We start from the raw sequence: 19,894 nt of genomic DNA on the forward strand, positions 1-19,894 counted from the left end.
AAACGTAATATAATTCTATATCGAATGAAAGAGCGTGGGCTGCAGCAGACCTTGGCGCATAGTACTTTTTTGCCTTGACACAACCATTTTTCAGAGAGCCACGTTGTGTAGAATGAATGTCTATCTGTTCTCTCCCTGCCCTGGAGATGAAACACACCCAGCGGCTTATTTATGAGCCCTTGCGTCACTATTGCGCCGCCGGTGCTTCACTTTTTGTGACGCACCAGCAGGGTAAAAAATGCTTAATGTTGCGTCATATTTATAAAGAGATGCATCTAGGTAGATGCGTCACTTTGTAAACTCCTGCGCCACATCATACCTGAGCCAGGTATAATGTATGCAGGGTGGGTGTTTTGACGCGAGTAAGCCTTGTAGAAGTGATGCCGTGAAATCGATGAGATTTCACTGTGTGACTTCTAGGATGCAAATTCGTCAATATCTTATGTCTGCCTTACAGCAGGCGTAAAACTGACGCAGGCCCATTTGAAATGGGACTTGTTCAAGTGAAATGACCCATTGATGGAGTTGCACTCGTCATTTTTGTACCGACAGATACGTCCGAAATACGGACGTATCTGTAACTCCTTGCGACATGATGCATCATACTGTAAATATGATGCTTCCAGCATGTCGCAAGGAGTGCGCAATGAAAAGTGACGCATCGCTGTTTTCACGCAGCGATGCGTAACCTTTCATGAATGAGGCCCCCAACTGTGTGCTGAAAACGACTGACAACACGATCAGGTGTAGCCTGGGCCAACCAGCTGACGGTCCTATGTCCATATCCTGTTTAGAATCACTTTCTGTTACAAGATAGAGTAGCGTTTGTCCACACATGCATGGAATGACCAGCAGGTCTGACTCCAACATGTGGTACATACGGCTTAGTACACTTCCAGGATTTACAAGGATGTATGGAGTTTCCAAAGCGTCTATGACTGATTTCATTAAAGCATTAAGAGCTACGGTCAGTTTAGCAGATTTTACCCTGGTTTAGTGGTACCTTGGCTCTAAAGAACAAGCTCGTAACTGCAGCAAACCACACCACCAAATTTCCTGTGGAAAGATAACACCTTCTTTTCTTCGTTAGGTGACAAAATGATTATATACCATCCACTGCAGATACCTCCATGTGTGCCAACTAGCTCCCATTGAACAGTTCGCATCAGACCCAGGGAGGGCATTGTCATGAGCCGACAGATAGGGCAACAAGGGCGACAAGACATAGGGACACTAGGACCCTGTGGGTCATAAGGGAGGTGACCAGGTCACCGGACACCACATCCGGCTAGGGACAGGAAGGACGGCAGATTGACCAGGACGGGTATGGAGACGGATGTGTATGTGACCAGATCCAGAGAAACCAAATAAAAGAAGTATTGAGAAACCAACCTGTGTCCTGAGTCTGGTATATCGTCTGACGCACAGCATAAAACAAGACAACTGCAGGGTGTTAGACGGGCCATGCAGGGCGTGGGACGGGACATGGCAGGGTGTGTGACGGGCGTGCAGGACGTGGGACAGGCCGTGCAGGGTGTGGGAAGGCCCATGCAGGTTGTGGGACAGGCCATGCAGGGCGTTGGACAGGACGTGGCAGGGTGTGGGACGAGCTGTGCAGGGCGTGAGACAGGCCGTTCAGGGTGTTCGACGGGCCATGCAGGGTGGATGGGTGTAGTTGGACCATGCCAGCAGGGAATCTTTGAGTTTTGGTCTTGTGGGGTCAGAGCAGTAGACGTGGTGAACAACTGGGGAGTAGTGCCCTCCCCCCCCGCCCTCAGTGGCCCCTTGAGTTAGCAGCAACAGTATCAAGTTGGCCCCCAAGTATTTTAAACTATGGAAAGCTGTACACATTTAGCGGCTTCCCATATTTTTAAGAATACAATATAAGTAGAGATGCACATTTTAGGTTCACACAACTTCTTATAATCTTAATTTTAAATGTTACATTTCGTTTTATATGACTCTGTGTATGTGAACTAGCTTGGGGAGGTTTCTGTTCTTTTTTTATTTTGTTTTAGTCCTCTTTAATCACCTCTAGGTTGCAATGAGGATGTTTTGGGATAAAATGAACATTTTTAATGAGATTGATTTTTGGGCTGTGGGGATAATGTTTAGTTAAGCCGTTTTTTGCAAATACACAGCTAATTATTATTATGTTCAAAAGCCACTGTTGAAAAAGTTGCATAGAAAAAGCAGAGAAGCACTCGTGCATTTTTTTATAGGATCTTCCAAGTCCCTAAATTTGGATTTTATACTAGGCGTTTATGGCATCGCCAATCATATGATTACAAAATCATCCCTCATTATAGTTGTCAAGAATATTGTTTCCAGGAATCTGCAAGCATTTTTTAAACATAGACATTATGGAACACGGCAGGTGAGCTAACTGTGGCTTGATTAAAAGTCTTGCAATTTCCCGGGGGGGGGGGGGGGGGGCAAGGAAAGGTGACTGACTGTCGAAGACTGTCTTTGCCAGGATTTGCTGGTAACTTGCCTTTCCCCTTCATATCACAGATGAGAAGTCATGAAAGTTCCAACGAGTAGCGGAAGTGACATGCTTACGCTTTTTTACACCGGGGTACATCAAAGTTTGGAACATTTATCATTCCGCTGTTCCTCAAATAGCCTCCTATCTGCTGCTAATGGGGAGGGAAACACGCGCGGAAAACTACAGGAAATAAATTGGTGTCTCACAGTCCTGTCAAATATCTGTTGCTTCACTGCCTTCATGACCAATGAGATCAGGGTTAGCAGGAGCACAGTCATTGGTACCAGAGAACAAACAATGGGTAACTGTTGCGATCTCTTTAAAGCTCTAATTGACGTCCATGTACAATGCCTCGCAGATACAAGGCTCCGGGAAACGGCCACTACAACGCGGCCATTTCCACGTAAACCTTTACCACACATGCCGAACAAGGCATGCGTGGTTACCACGAAAGCATTTACCACGCATACCTTTACTAAGAAATACATAGTAAAGGCATGTGTGGTAAAGGCAAAAATTTGAAAAAGGGGGCTTGGGGGGTCTCCCCCCAAAAATTAAATAAAAAGCGAGTGAATAAAAAGTGGGGTGGGGGGGGTCACCCCCCCCACACCCTCCAAAAAAAAAGGAACCTGATTTGAAGTGAAGTGGAGGCAATCAGTGTCGTTAGAGAGGAAACGGAAAGAACTTCTGCTTCCTCTTTACGACGTCCGAACTCAAAAAGGGAAGATGAAGGACAGGACTCAGAGACAACGTGAAGAGGTAAGGGGAATTTTCAATTAATAAAAAGATTGAGGGTTAAGGGCAGGGGTAAAAATAAGAAGAATTGGGGGGGATATAACCTTTAGCAGGAGTATGCCTTTAACATGCATACATTTACAACGAAAATCGGTGTAAATCTATGCGTGGTAAAGGAATTTTCGTGCAAAAGATTATGCGAACAAAGAGCATTCCGTTGTAACGCATGCGTGGTAAAGGCATGCGTTGCAATGGAATGTGTTGTAACGACATACAACCCAAGGCTCTCTGTGGGGACTCCTCACAGTCCATCTTCATTTCTACAGATGCGCACTGCTTTCTGGGAAATAAGAGTAAAGTTGAAAACACGGGTCCTTGCAGCTATTGATTAAGGAAGAAAAGCAACCTGAATAACGTCATAATCTAAAAAAGTAAATTAGTAACTGACAGAAAGATAATCGTTATCGACAGCACAGACTGGTCCCTGCAAACTGAAACTATATTTCACAAACAGTTCGCACATATAAACGTAATATAATTCAATATCGAATGAAAGAGCGTGGGCTGCAGCTGACCTTGGCGCATAGTACTTTTTTGCCTTGACACAACCATTTTTCAGAGAGCTACGTTGTGTAGATTGAATGTCTATATGTTCTCTCCCTGCCCTGGAGATGAAACACACCCAGCGCCGTATGTATGAGCCCTTGTGTCACTATTGCGCCACCGGTGCTTCATTTTTTGTGACGCACCAGCAGGGTAAAAAATGCTCCATGTTGCGTCATATATATAAAGAGACGCATCTAGGTAGATGCGTCACTTTGTAAAGTCCTGCGCCACATCATACCTGAGCCAGGTATAATGTATGCAAGGTGGGTGTTTTGACGCAAGTAAGCCTTGTAGAAGTGATGCCGTGAAATCGATGAGATTTCACTGCATGACTTCTAGGATGCAAATTCGTCAATATGTTATGTCTGCCTTACAGCAGGTGTAAAACTGACGCAGGCCCATTTGAAATGGGACTTGCTCATGTGAAATGACCGATTGATGGAGTTGCACTCGTCATTTTTCTACCGACAGATACGTCAGAAATACTGACTTATCTGTAACTCCTTGCAACATGATGTGTCATACTGTAAATATGATGCATCCAGCATGTAGCAAGGAGTGCACAATGAAAAGTGGCGCATCGCTGTTTTCACGCAGCGATGCGTAACCTTTCATAAATGAGGCCCCCAACTGTGTGCTGAAAACGACTGACAAAACGATCAGGTGTAGCCTGGGCCAACCAGCTGACGGTACTACTTCCATATACTGTTTAGAATCACTTTCTGTCACAAGATAGAGTAGCATTTGTCCACACATGCATGGAATGACCAGCAGGTCTGACTCCAACATGTGGTACATAGGGCTTAGTATACTTCCAGCATTTACAAGGATGTATGGAGTTTTCAAAGCGTCTATGACTGATTTCATTAAAGCATTAAGAGCTGGGGCGTGGCTTAGCGCCCGAGACGGATGGAGGTCCCGGGGTAGAGCTCCGTCCACACCGGAGATTCGCGGCGGTTCCAGCCCTCTTTCACGACCATGCTCAGCAGCAACCGCCACCGGAACGCTTTGTGCTTCCTTTGAGCTCCATGCCGACTACAGACTCCCTCGGCTTCGCCTAGCAGCTCCTGTTTTGCTACGGTCGCGGCTCTGCTTCAGCCGCGACCGCCATTTTGTTTTTTCAGACGGCGTTCGTCTGAGGTACGAGCATGCGACGGCTGCAGCCTCCTGACACCGGCGAACTATTGGAAATGCCACAACCCAGCAGGAAGTGTAGATAACCAGTTACAGTCTCCACAGGTGACTTCATTCTATTTTCGGAATCGGTTTTTTTTCTCTTTTCACCTGAACTGCTGTTTTCTCCTCAGCTTTGGCAGCCATTTTAGGCTTTAAGCTACGTCAGCTTCGATTTCATTACAAACCTGGTTTTTCTCATTCTCCATATCCTAATTTCCTCATTTCACCTGGTTTTTTTTTTTGGATTTTTATCTTGACTCCTCCTCCTATTGACTTTGCTGGTTCTTCCTAGCACCTGTAGTGCTCCTTTGGTTCATATTTTACTGGTGGCCCTTTCTACCTGTGTTTTCATGGCGGAGTGTCCTGGCAAGACCTCCAAACTAAATGTTATCAAGAATTCAAAACTTTTTACTGCATTGGCTCACTTAGAAGCCTCTGCAGACCCCTCCACCTGCGAAGCATCTTTCACAATGGATGTTCCTCCTCCGCCAGGATCGAAAACTACTCCCAAGAGGTTGAAACACAATCCTCCGTCTCCACCAAAGTCACCAACAGCCATTTCCATGGAGCTTCTCCTTGAGGAAATAAGAGCACTGCGTCCCTTCATGGAGGAGACAAATTCCAAGTTGCAAACACTGACTGACAACTGGTCCCTCATGGATACCAGGGTTTCCACGGTAGAAAAAACTGTGTCATCCCTCCAGGAAACCGCCACCAAGGTGGTCCACATGGATACACGCATCTCGTCACTCCAGAAGCAAGTGGAGGACCTTGAAAATAGGAATAGGCGCAATAACCTGCGCCTCTACGGCCTGAAGGAAGGTAGCGAGGGGACTGATGCCATCGCCTTCTTTAAATCCTTCTTACCCAAGCTTCTGCATCTTCCTGAGGGTACCTCTCTTAATATCCAACGAGCACACAGACTTGGTCGAGCTCCTTCCACTATCTCCCCTGCGACGAAGCCTAGAGGTGTAATAATGTATTTTCTTGAATACACAGATCTGCTGAAGGTTCTATTAGCGGCTAAGGCGATACCTCATCTTAAGTGGTCGGATTCCACTTTATTCTTTGCCCAGGATTACGCCAAAGCTACTGCTTCACGTCGCAAAGCATTTCTTGATATGAGAGCGGAACTACGTTCCATTGGAGCCAGATATGGACTTTTTCATCCTTGCTTATTCAAAGTCACTCATAACAACAAGACTATGACTTTTGAGGATCCTCTTCGACTTCGAAGTTTTCTGAATTCTTGCGGATCTGCCGACATGGAGTTTTCTAGCTCTTCCTCTTCATTTCCACCTTGACTTTCGTTCCTAATATTTTTTGGATTACCTTGATACTCATGGTTCCTGGTTTTCTATATACTGTTTTGTTCTTCTTTCCACAGGTTCCTCAGTTGCTGCACAACTTTAGTGTTCATCGCATGTGCTGGTTCATTACATGTTCTTCGAATGTTTAATCCTGTTTTTTACCTGGAATTGTTGTCGTTTGCCTGGTTCTAATCTTCTTGTTTTCCTTATCTTCCACAGATTATTTCCCTGTGTTCCGTCACGTCTCTCCGGTTGGACGTCTTGTGGCCCCGTCACCTGTCCTCCGTTGGTTGGCCTTCCCTCCCTCCTCTCATCTCCAAATTTTCCCCTCTGTGTCCTGCCCTTTGAACGTATCCATTCCCCATCACTCCTTGTAAGTACCGCCCTGCATTTTCCTTTTCCATTGTTGACATGATCCCTTTCGTTCTGCATGTTCTCGTCTTGATTTTTTTTTGGTCATTGGTGGCTCTTTTGGTGCCACTCTCTCTTAGTTTGTTCCTGATTTTCTTTTTGGTTTTACTATCTCATTCTCTTACTGCTATTCAGCTGTTTCTCTCTTTTTCCAATTCTTTTCTGCAATCTTCTTTTACATCATCTTTTCTCCCCTTTATCTTAAATTTTTACTTACTCTCTTGCAACATTCTACAATTTCCCCTACCTTCTCTTCTCTTTTCAATTCATACTGCCTGTTCTTCTTCTTACCTTGTGCATGACCTCTTCTCTTTACTTCAATGCTCTTCTTCTCTATTGCCTTTCTATACTGATCTTTTCCTATCTTTTATCTTCATGGCTCTTTTACTTATATGGTATTACACTGTCCCTCACGTTCTTTCTCTGTATTTTCTTACCATTTTACATCGTTTACCTTTTCGACTCACTCTACATCCCTTTCCTTGCCATCTCTTCATAGTATCTCTTCTTTGTTTCCTATGGTTTTTTTCCTCTGCTGTTTTTTCTCTTGCCCTGATTGCTATTGCCTTCCTATCACGATTTCCTTATTATCTTACACTGGTTTTTTTCTTCATGCTATTCCCTGTCTTTGCTCCTTTTATTCTTTTCTTTTTCGAGCATTCTTATTTTTCTCTCTTGCATCTATCCTTTTTTGGATATTATGAGGCTTTCTTATGTTTCCTGTTTACACTCTCCCTTCTTAATTGTTCTTGATGTCAGTACGCATTGTTTCTTGGAACGTTAAAGGTTTAAATTCGCCTATTAAGAGGCAAAAGATCCTCTCCCATTTAGCTAAATTGAATGTAGATGTCGCCTTTCTGCACGAAACCCATCTTTCTGATACCGAGGCTGCTAAGCTCCAAAGAGGTTGGGTGGGAAAGGTCTTTTCAGCTCCTGGTGATGGCAAAAGAAATGGTGTTGTTTTGTTAATTCGAAAGTCCTTTTCTCATTCTGTACTGCAATCCGAATCTGACCCTGATGGCAGATGGTTATTTGTTAAACTTTCCTCTAAAGGTGTCCCTTTTTCCTTGCTCAATGTTTATGCTCCCACAGGTGGGAATCCTATTTTCTGGAGTGCGTTTGCCTCTCGTATTACTGAATGTATTGATGACAATTTCATTTTAGCAGGCGATTGCAACCTACCATTGGATCCCTTTTTGTACAGGCATTCCAAATCTTTTTTTGTTCCTAATAAATCCCATAAGCTCTTCACGCACGCCATTTCTCAACATAAACTGATTGATGCCTGGCGAATATGTAACCCAACCAGTAAAGAATTTACATTCTACTCCCCGGTTCACCACTCCCAGTCACGTATTGACTATATCTTTCTCTCTCACCATTTGTCCCAATCCCTCACCCAAGCTGAGATTGGCCCCATAGTATTCTCCGATCACGCCCCAGTTCTAATTAACATCGATATTCTACCCAAATCCACTGGTCCCAAAAGATGGCGTTTCAACAATACCCTCCTTCTTGACCCCAAATTTACTACCTCCTTTACTGAGTTTACTACCGAATTTTTTGTCATTAATGACACTCCCTCCTTAGCCACTCACACAATCTGGGACGCTTACAAAGCTGCAGCTAGAGACTTTATCCTCAGACATGTTGCTGCAAAACGTAAACTTGCCCGTAAACGTACCAGTGATCTTTTATCTCAGATCAAAGCTCTAGAACACGCCTTTTATACCTCTCACTCCCAGGAAAGTTTAACAGCTCTTGTTAATACGAAAATGAACTTTAACAAACAGTCTACTGATGATGCATCCTTGTACTTATTGAAATCCAGCTCGAAATTTTATGGGGGGAAGAATAAGGCGGGGAAAGTTCTTGCTAACTATTTGAAAGTTAAACAAAACAAATTGAATATTGAGTCTGTTTTTGATGTTAATTTAATCCTCCAACATAAAGATGCGGATATCCTGGAGGAATTTTCTCGCTTCTATTCTACACTTTACTCTTCTGGCACTCAACCCTCTGCTCATTCTCTTTCTACCTTTTTTACTAGCATTCAACCTCCTCCCAACTTTCCTGTAGACCTCACCTCTCTTGAAACCCCCCTCACCATTCGCGAATTACACAAAGCACTTCATTCCCTTAAGAAAGACAAAGCACCCGGCCCAGATGGCTTCACTGTCGAATTTTATCAACACTTTGCCACTCTTTTGCTGCCCAAATTACTTTCTCTTCTTGATTCCTTCAAAACCAGTGGTGCTTCCTCGGGCACTTTTTCAGACGCTTATATTTGCATTATACCAAAGGAGGGGAAGGACACTCAACACTGTAAGAATTACAGACCGATATCACTTGTCAACATTGATTACAAGATATACGCCAAATCTTTAGCCATCAGATTGGATTCTTTTCTCCCAGATCTCCTTGGCCCTGAACAATCAGGATTTGTTAAGGGTCGCTTCATTTCCGACAACACCAGACTCCTCTTTAATGTTTTGTCTAAATCATCACGCTTTAGTAATTCCCTAGCCGCAATCGCCCTGGATGCTGAGAAGGCATTCGACAGGGTAGAATGGCCATTCCTTTTCTCTGCATTAAAATGGTTTGGGTTTGGCCCTAATTTTATTTCCCTCATCTCCTTTCTTTATGCAAATCCTAGAGCAGCGGTTTGTGCCAATGGTCTGATTTCCTAATTTTTTAGCCTTAGAAGAGGCGTTAGGCAAGGCTGCCCTCTCTCCCCCTTTCTCTTTAACCTTGCTCTAGAACCCTTTTTATCCAAGTTACGTCAAAACCCAAACATCCACGGTTTCCCTCTTTCTCACTCGCAAATCAAGTTACCTGCCTATGCAGACGACATTCTACTCTTCATTTCGAATCCATCGATATCTATCCCAGCTTTCCTCGCCGAAGTCGACGTATATTCCCATCTTTCTGGCTATAAACTGAACAACGACAAATGCGAAATTCTACCCCTCACCAAATTCACCTTCAAGCCTGACTTTGCGGCGTCTCACTTCAAATGGAGCCCGACCCATATAAAATACCTCGGTTTGCATATTACTCCTTCTATCTCGGATACTATCTCATTATGTCTTACTAAATGCACTCAAAAGTTATCTGACCTCACCTCTAGATGGCATCCCCTATATCTTTCCTGGTGGGGTCGCCTTGATACCATTAAAATGATGCTATCCCCCATTGTCCTTTATACCATTTCTAATATTCCTGTTTCCATCCCTGCCAAATTTTTTGCTAAAATCAATACCACCTTATCCTCCTTTTTATGGTCTGGTAAGAAACCGCGCATGTCTCTATCAAGATTACGTCTCCCTAAATCGGAAGGCGGGGTTAACTTCCCAAATTTTCCTGCCTATCATAGAGCCTTCCTTTTGAAACAGGCAGCTATCTGGCTTAAAGATCCTACTGATTCTCTCCCCCTCTGGGCTGAACTTGAACGCCTTTCTCTTTCTCCCTTTTCCTTTGCCGAGTATCTCTCCTTTTCCCGCAAACCCCAATTTTTGTCCACTCCAATTCACAAATACACCGCGAAACTACTCTTAGCCTCTACTCCACCTCCTCCCTCCTCAATCACTGAACTTCTCACCACCACGATTTGGTATAATAATAGCATTCTTATCAAACTGAAACCTTTCTATTGGAAAACTTGGAGGCAACGAGGTTTGATCTGGGTCTCCCAACTCTTTTCTGGATCTGTCTTCATGCCTTTTCAGGTTCTAAGTCGGCTCTTCTCTCTCCCTTCCTCCTTTGTCCACAAATACATCTTACTCAAGGCTGCAGTTATATCTGTCTATGATTCCCTCTCTCATTCTCCTTCACCTCCGATCTCTCCTAATCCAATTTCTTCTCTACACTTCCAACTACGCTCCAATTCTTCAGCGTCTTCCATTTATCATTCCTTCCACAACCCTCCTTCACCTCGGCCTAAAACAACGGTGGAGGAGCAGTGGGAATCTGACCTTGCCGTATCTTGGTCCACCTCCTTATGGGATAAAATATGGATTAAGATTCGCAAATCGTCCAGAGCTGCTTCTCTCACACAAACACTTTTCTTCCTTTACAATCGACTCCTTTACACGCCATCTCTCCTTCACAAAAGATTCCCTGTGGTTCCAGACCTCTGCTGGTCTTGCTCCGCCCCCAATGCCACACTTTTTCATATGCTTTTTCTATGTCCTCTCACGCACGCATTTTGGACTAAAGTATGGGATCAACTCAATTCTATCTTCCAGACTTCTATCCCCTTCTCTCTCACTGACATTTTCCTTAGTTCACTTTCCCCTTCCTGGACTGAAGTTGAAACAAATGTTCATATTATCGATTTGTTATTAGCTGTTGCGTTTCAACAGATAACTGTTAACTGGAAAAATTCCGAGAGTATTACTTTCAAAGCCTGGTGGTTCAATGTATGTTATAATCACAGACTGGACACTGCATTCGTTTATCCCATTACTTTGGCCCCGAAAAGACATGCGTTATGGCTTCCTGTCACCCTTGATCTAGATGTTTGTGCAAAACGCTCCGCTCACTTACCCCCATTTCAGCAAGAAGTTTCAAAACCCCCCTGAATAACCTTTTGTTCCTTCTCTTTCTTTAGCATTTAACTTCCCGCACATTTTTGTATTGTTTCCCATGTTACATAGCCTCTTTGAGTGTACACTTTAATCTCTTAGCCTCATTTCCTTTTTATTTTCCTTCCTTTTTCTTTTTCCTCCCCTGCATTCTTTATCTTATGATATTTATTGTGAAACCCTAGTTTATTATCCTTTTTGATGATGTTGTATTTCATTTTGCTCTTTGTAATATCAACTTTGTTTCTCCTAATAAAATTCTACTTGAACTAAAAAAAAGCATTAAAAGCTACGGTCAGTTTAGCAGATTTTACCCTGGTTTAGTGGTACCTTGGCTCTAAAGAACAAGCGCGTAACTGCAGCAAACCACACCACCAGATTTCCTGTGGAAAGATAACACCTTCTATTCTTCGTCAGGGGACAACATTTTATATACCATCCAGTGCAGATACTTCCATGTGTGCCAACTAGCTCCCTTTGAACAGTTAACATCAGACCCAGGGAGGGCATGCTCCTTAATTTTACCTTTCCACTATCACTGATAATGATCAATTAACTGGATTACCTCACTCCGCTCTCACCGCAGACACTCTTTTTAGTTTTCGTTAATAAGGGCAGTGCGTGCTTGACCTACGCCATATTAACCAAGTCATTTGTGAAAGTAGCCTCCAACAGCATTCAACCGTGGCAAAGCTTTTACATTCTTCGCTGTAAGCAAAAGCTAAAGGTTCAACGAACAGTCTGACTCCATTTTATTATTTACATAGTGCAGGCCCAGAGAGCAGGCGAGCTCTACAGTGAACACTTTTGTTGGGGCATAAGCATATAAAACAACTGTTATGCATAGAGCATGAAGAGGGGCCCACTTCAGCCCAGATTAAAACGAGCATGAAAGTGACCGATAGAGGAAGGCGATAGCCTGTAATTTGAAATAGAACTAGAAAGCCTAATGTATGGTACGTTTCTACAGTTAAAAAATTCCGACACAGAGGACAGTGTCCAGAATCAAAGACTCTCTTAGTTTTAGTGGCAGGGATGAGAGGAAAGAGGCCTCTGTCTTTAATTAATACACCACATCTTGTGCTTCTCTTCATTTTCTATTTGAAATTAGCTTTTTAGACTCACTCCCTTATCAAACCTCACTGTCACAGGTATATAGATCTGACTATGTTCTAATTGCTTTGCGCCACTTTTTTCAGCAAACAAGAAAACACTAACCGACTACAGTCAAAGGCCATAATCGTTATAGTGAGATTACCCTTGCATTGAACACTGTATATTCACACGCCACGTATCAGTCTAATTCTGGACTCAATGCAGCAACGTTATCCCATGCTCTTTAGAGTGTGTCAATCAATTATACTGGACAGAGTGAGATACACCCCTCTATGATAAAGTTAGACCAACCACTTTCAGTGTTCTAACTTTATTAATTTATTTTGTTGACATACGTTTAATTCTCCTGAAGCCTTATGATCACTCTGTTGCTTGTGCGACACTGTAATTCGCCCTCAAATGTCTATACTTGTAAATATTGCTCTTCCTTGAACCTATTTTATTGATTTTCAGTGCCAAATTCATTTTGCATGGTTCCAATAATCTGGAAGGTCTCATCCCATTGTTATTTTGTATTTTACCATATTTTCTCTTCCCTAATTGTTCTTTACAAAGGTGTTCTTCTTCTCCTCCAGTATCTTTTCTCAACACTCCAATGGGACGGAAAATGTAAAATATAAATTTGTGTGAGTAGAAAAATGGCTCTTTTTGCAAGTGTTAAGTCCACTTTCTGCTAGGTTTTTCAGCTGCTTTTGGTACTCTACACACTGGGACACTTCAGTTCAGTGGCCAGTGAAGGTGCTCTGACCCCTAAAAATATGTGGAATTGGTGTCTAACTAATTGGCATATAAAATTACATATACATTTCCAGTATACGGTACAAAATGTACCCGAAGCCTGTAAGTTAAATGTCACTGGTGGACCACAGTATATATTGTTCCATCACCGAGGTGACAATGCAAAACAAGACTGAATGCATGCCACCAGTAACTTATCTCTGCAAGTTTAAACTGCAAATATGATTTTTCACAATAATTTATTTTTATAGGCATGCATTTCCTTTTACATTTTAATAAATCACCCCTAAATAGGCCTTAAATGCTCATAAGGCAGGGTGCATCATATTTAAAAGCAGGACATGTAAAAGTTTAAAGGTGAACATGTCCATACCATGACAATGCTCTAAAAGCTATTTTCAGTGTAGTAGGGTGAGCTGTTCCACTGGAAACCATTGGCATACTTCATTAAAGTTAAAAAGGTGATCTTCTAGGAACCTGGTAAAATAATGTAATTCTGGGTCCAATAATTATTACACATCCAGCTCATTACTAATATTTAATTTGTAACAAATATTTTACCAATGGTGGTTTTAAAAATTTACCTTTAGCCTGCCTAATGCCTCTAGAAGTCCATTTACCTCAGCTTCCAACTGTCACCCGTGATGAAGAGCTCCTAAATAGAATTCGCATTTCTTAAGTTAAACCCGTCTGTTTTGTGCCGCAGCTACCAAGGTTTGGGTTCATGTTTAAATTACTGAAACATTTACTGGACATATCAAGAATAGTGTCATTATTACCATCCACCCAACTAATGATCAACTTTCTCACAATATGTCACTGTTGTGTTATTACCTATGAGATTTCTCAGTATTTGGACTGATCTTTTCATCCCTCCTATATTGACAGAGAGGATATCATTAAGTTGCTCATTAGTAACAAATATTGTTTACAGCTCTAAAAAATAATAACATTATGGTAAAAACAAAATATAAAAATTGTAATTTAGTTATTTCTTTTATTTTCTGACACATACATAATCAAGGTGTATTCTCTAACTTTCAATCAACTGTTAATGTACAAATCTGCATTTTGTAAGGTCATCTTATTAATATGTATTTCATGTTTTCCATTGCCGGGCAAGAGCTCTGGTGCTAATTGCTATTTTGCAAATGAAGCTAATGACAATTATTTAATGAACACTTTTGGAAACATATTTGTTGATCAGAAAATGTCAATTCATTGAAACATATTACATTCAGAGGTACAATTTCTAAAGCCTTTTTATTACTATTCTGAGCAATACCTTTGTTGCAGCATCGAAGCAAACAAATCCCATGCTAAAATCAATCGTGAGACCCATGAGGTGACTGTCCATCACGCAGGCATACGTTTTACACTGGAAAATTAGATAAAACATAACATACGTACATTAGTACATCACAAAGGATACAGTGAATACATTATTGTAATCTTGAGGTATATTAGTAGATATTAATCTTATCCCATTTCATGAAAAGCAAAACAGTCACGCATGCTTTTTGATTATAATTACTTTCACAGCAATTTTTAAAATTGATAAACTAATCAAATAGAGGACTTTATGAACACTTTTTATTAAGTTTTTGAATTAAATAAGGATTACCTTTGTGCATGGAATGCTTTGGAAACAAACAATTTAGCAGTTTGTACTGAATTATGTTTTACCATTCGCCCCCTTCTCTGCTATATATTTTATTCTCCCCATATAGGAGGAGCATGCCCTTTGGTGGGTCCTTGACTTGCTGTGCCACAGGCTTTAAGGTGCACCTCACATATGAAGCAGAAGAAGGCTACATCCAGACTAGGGCTTCTTGCGCTCTTATTTAGAGGGTACCTGCTTGGGTAGTCTGGGAGGATCAATGATGACTTGCAAGCAATTGGTCCCTCTCTGTCTCTGCGTCAATACACAGATAAGTAATACAGTGATTTTCTTGAATGTAATGCATACCAGAGTACTTATCTTTGGCTTATAGCAAATGAAGAACTCTATCATCCTATTTTTTATTATCTAAGTGAGTTCTCACCAATTAGGGGTATTACATCTAAATGTGGGTCATAAGCTCAAAGTCCCATAGCTGCACCTACAAAAAATGTAAATCATTGGGGCCAATATTTTTGTTTAGCCTGGCATTAACGTTCCTTTCTCTTGGTTGTTGTTTTAAGCAGCACTGGAAGGCAGTGTGGGGGCCTTAAGAGCAGCATAAATGTTTATTTTCGGTGTCTTCTGTTTATGTTTATATAATAAGTTAAGGTATGTCCACTAACCATGCATATGGCACGTCTGTAACATAACAGGGTTTAGAGGAATTTAAAAATGTATGCCCTTGACACTAATGTCTTGAACAAATCTGGTAAGAGTTATAAGACCCTTGAACATTATTAACAACACAATTCTTTAGTGGGAAGATAATTTCCCTAAAATATTTGATGAAATGTACTGTTTGCAGAGCAGACATGAACCTACCTCTACACTGGGAACAGCGCATTAGTGGAAGACAAATCTTTTGTTTGAAGCTACCGGTTCCACTTTCATTGTGCAGGTGGCAACACTGCCTTTATTTAAAAGGTGAGGCAGAAATTCACCTGTAGGTGGGGCAGTTGCAGTGAGTGATTGCACCTGCCTGCACAGAATTGTTCTGGGGATATCCTTTCCACTTTCAAGGTGCACCCTTGGGAGAACACAATGGCTGTGGGCCACTTCGGTGTGGTACACAAGCAGTGCATATCCTCACTGCCTCTTTAACCCTGTACACATATCTGGAATTCAGTGCTGGCATAGTGGAAAAGTGATTCATCTTATGCATATGGCCATACCCCCATGCAAATGAGGGAATGTCCCTCCTGAAATTGTTCTAGCACACATATAGCACCAGTGCGTTCAATATTACAGAAGGGGCCACACAAATGTCTGCTATAACAAAGTGTCCGTGCACTCCTTAGGCCCTTAGTGTAATACAGACTCTGTCACACTGTTCTTTGCTTTGTCTTCCAGTGTCAGGAAGCATCACCTTTTGCTAATTAATCAAAATGTATACATGTACTCTCCCTCTGTTCCATTTTTAGGTCGAGTCTAGAGCCAGCGCGCATGCGCTGCTCTGCGAGACTTATTGTAGAGGAGTAGGAAATAGAAGCCCTGCCCACTCTCAACCCATATTTGCCATTGTTTTGTGTCATTGTCCGTCCTAAAGGCTGGCTTCTGATTTGTCAATAGGCTTGTTAGTCCCTTCTTAGTACTGCAGTCTCCTCATTAGTCACCTCCCATGGCGACTGGCCCCTTTACTTCAGTTGTTACATGGTACGTCTTACTGTGAGCACTATTTTCTTCGATGAGGTTCTCCTACTGCAGGCACAACGTGATTTGGTGCCTTCTTTACTCCTCCTACCTCCCGTTGTCATACCTTCTCCCCCTCGCCTGCCCTCCCGTTGTCCATGCTTTATCCCCCGCTGTCTGTGCCTTCACCCACAGCCCCAACCCCCTCTCCTGCACTCCTTCCCTTTGTCTGTGCCTTCTCCCCACCGCCCGCACTCCCTCCCATTGTCTGTGATGCCTACCATTTGAAATGCAATTGGTCTTGCGTAAATGCAAGACCTATTGCATTGCAAATACTTGTTTAACCACCAGGGTGACCAAAGTCAGCTGCCTCTGTTCATGCCAATCTGTAGGTCACTATTTTAAAAGACAAACACATTAGTTCAAACATTTGCTGTAATCCCATAGATTTGAATGACCAAAGATGGGTTGTAGACTTAATACAAGCACCATAACTAAGGGGAAACTATCTAGAGAATAAGCATAGATTAGAGTGAGGCAACTTTAGGAGTTAAATTAGATTGCTAAAGGTGAGGTCTTGAAAACTGCACAACAACACTTTCACTGAGATAAAGGGATATATTGTTCAAATAAGAAACTCACGGGAATCACCTATCGTACACAGATGCACTTGCCTCATTGGAGGATGGGCCACATTTTTGGTATAGATTAAAAATGCACTTTTAAGTCTACCTCAGGGTGTTCTCTTACTAAAGGTTAATGGTTTTAACAGATGTTCTAGAGAGACAAATAACTAGTGATTGGCCCAGCTTGACCCCTCTTTGCTTCGAACATACAAGCTATTTTCTGTCTTAAGTAATACATTCTTGAAACATTATGGTAAAAGTTCCAGTATGGATGTTGTATAAAGACGTTTTCTACAATGTGGCAACAAGTACCACTAAATGCAAGTGATAACATGAAGATCTCAACTCAAGAATTGCAATTTAAAGATGCAAAAATATTTTATGATGGAATATTTGGAGTAGGTGGTGAAACAGAAAAAAATTGAAATTGGAAAATGTAAAAAATAAAGAGGATTCAAGTATTAAGGAGATTTGTACAAAGGCTGTGATTGAAAAATATTGACCACCTGAACTCAACAACAAGAAAAGAGTTGAATATTATTGAAAGGGGCTTGTTAGAAAACCAGCAAAAATATCTACCTCCACTTCTGAAAGTGTTTGGACTTGTAAGGGTCGTGCCAGGAGGCGAAGCCACATAGCTGAGTTTGAAGCTGGATGCTGGGGGGCAAAGTCGAGATAAACTAAAGGTGAATGCAGGTAAGATGGCCAGCTGACAAAATGTGTCTGCTAAGTCCAAGATTCTGTTGTATTTCATTGGATATTAGTCAAACCAACTTTTGGTCAGCACTGGCAACTAGAAATCATTCAATCTCCAGACTGTGTCTGCTAAGTCCAAGATTCTGTGGTGTTTCATTGGATATGAGTCAAACCAACTCTTAGTCAGCACTGGCAACTAGAAATCATTCAATCCCAGCGCAGGGGAGGCCGGCATTGCTCGCGGGTGGCAGGGCAGACGCGGTGGGATCGAGTAAAGAGGAGTTGCGGGGGGAGGTGGGTAGCGCATAAATTATATGTTTTTTAAATGACAGATAAACTTACCTCGCCGATGGCCGAGTCCCGCGTCTCTGCTCCTGATATCCACGAGCACATCAAGGAACAGGAAGCAGGCCCCACTAACGTTGTAATTGGTGAGCTTCCAGGCTCCCATGACCAATCACAATGCTGCAATGCAGCATTGTGAGTGGTTTTGAGCCTCCTGGTTTGACGTTCAACCAGGGAATGGGGGCCTGGGCTTGTTCTCCATGCAGGCTGCAATGCAGCCTATATCGATAACAAGGAAAGTGTGCATGACTGGTTTGGGCGGACTGAGAGGGCCAACCAAACAGCCTTTGCACACTTGAGTGGGCAAACCCCCCCACCCGGCCCTGCTCAGAGAGCAGAGCTGATCCGCCCACTCACACACCCGCAAAGTAGCAGGAAGCAGCCTAAAATGATAATAACTCAAAGTTATTATCATTTTAGGTTTCTGTTTCCCACTTCTTAAAAGCAGTGGGGTAACACTCCCCCACCAAAGCAGAGGAGCAACCCAAGGCATTTAAGCATTTGGAGCATAATGACAAAGTGAACAAAGATTTCTTGGAACAAATCGTGAGGTTTTGCTCTTAAGTTAATGTTGAAAATAAATACAGGTCAAGGAAGCACCTGTGGCTCTGAGATGTCATTCTGGATAAGAAAGCACCAGGTAGGGTCTATAAAATGCACATTAGCACATTTATATCAGAACTCAGTTTGTTAATACTGAGTCACAGCTTCCTGTGATAATGACTTGAGCTATATGTTCAGATATGACTCAGATCATGGAATAGATTACTTTAATATATTTCTCTTCTATCTGCCGTCAGTGCCAATTCACTGTGATGGATTTTCTCCTATCCCTTTAACGATAATTGTGTTAAATGTACCCCAAAATATAATCTTCACTGAATGGTGTGGTAATGAGGCTTCCTAGAAAGTGGCAGATGTTATCAAGAAATGTACTAAACTTGTGTGTATTTATTTAATAACTTTAAGCAGTGATGATCCAGCTGAACCTTCCATATTGATGTTTATGTTTGAAATGTGTTTGTCTAATTAACCTCTCTCGTAACAGATGTTTGCTTGACAGTTGATTTGGAAGCCATCAGATTGGCATCCATTGAAACATTTGCTTGGTGCAACCATATGATATAGAAATCCATGCAGCTACCTGAAATCGAAAGCAAATGCATGCATTTTGCATTACTAATAGGGTACTTGATACCATATAAAGTTTTAATTCATATCAGTTCCTTTGACTGACATTTCATTATTCCAGAATAATGACCTTAAAGTCAGAGGAAAACATTATTCTAATGAACACTTCTGTTTTTACTGACTGTCAATCTAGCCATGGCTTTTTCCTCCTTACTTACTCCAGTAAATGTTAAACACCTGAGATGTATTTGAATCATATCGATTGATTTACAGAAACAATATGCAATCTACTTTGTGTTGTTCTTTCTAATCTGATTCGAATATAAACTATAACGTTTCATTTTGTTTTTGATTTGTTAGGTACCACAACGAAAAGACCTAGTCCTTTAGGCAGTATTTCTTCTAGACCTGTGAACACACCCGGATTGTCGGAATAATCATTCCGGATACACCTCTAACTATAGAGATTGTTGCTGTGTCCCAGTCTATTGCCATGATAAAAAAATAGCCATTCTCTGATCAGTATATTACAAAACAACACAGGACATACATTCACTAGAAGGACAACATTTGAAAAAAATGGTGAAATAGCTAGATGTCACCTCACGGGCGCACCACCAATGGGACCCCTGGTTGGT

At 41.9% G+C, this 19,894-nt stretch overlaps 1 protein-coding gene across 1 annotated transcript in view; it reads right to left on the bottom strand.

Moving 5' to 3' along the window:
• SNTG1 (syntrophin gamma 1) overlaps positions 1-19,894 on the bottom strand; it is a 1,650,669-nt gene that overhangs the window by 369,260 nt on the left and 1,261,515 nt on the right. Inside the window, exon 15 of the mRNA XM_078686185.1 lies at positions 14,452-14,544. Within this exon, the coding sequence (XP_078542311.1) occupies positions 14,452-14,544 (93 nt within the window). The remainder of the gene's footprint in view (positions 1-14,451; positions 14,545-19,894) is intronic.

Source organism: Lissotriton helveticus, chromosome 4_1 (genome assembly GCF_964261635.1).
Source record: "Lissotriton helveticus chromosome 4_1, aLisHel1.1, whole genome shotgun sequence".
NCBI classification, from domain to species: Eukaryota; Metazoa; Chordata; class Amphibia; order Caudata; family Salamandridae; genus Lissotriton; species Lissotriton helveticus.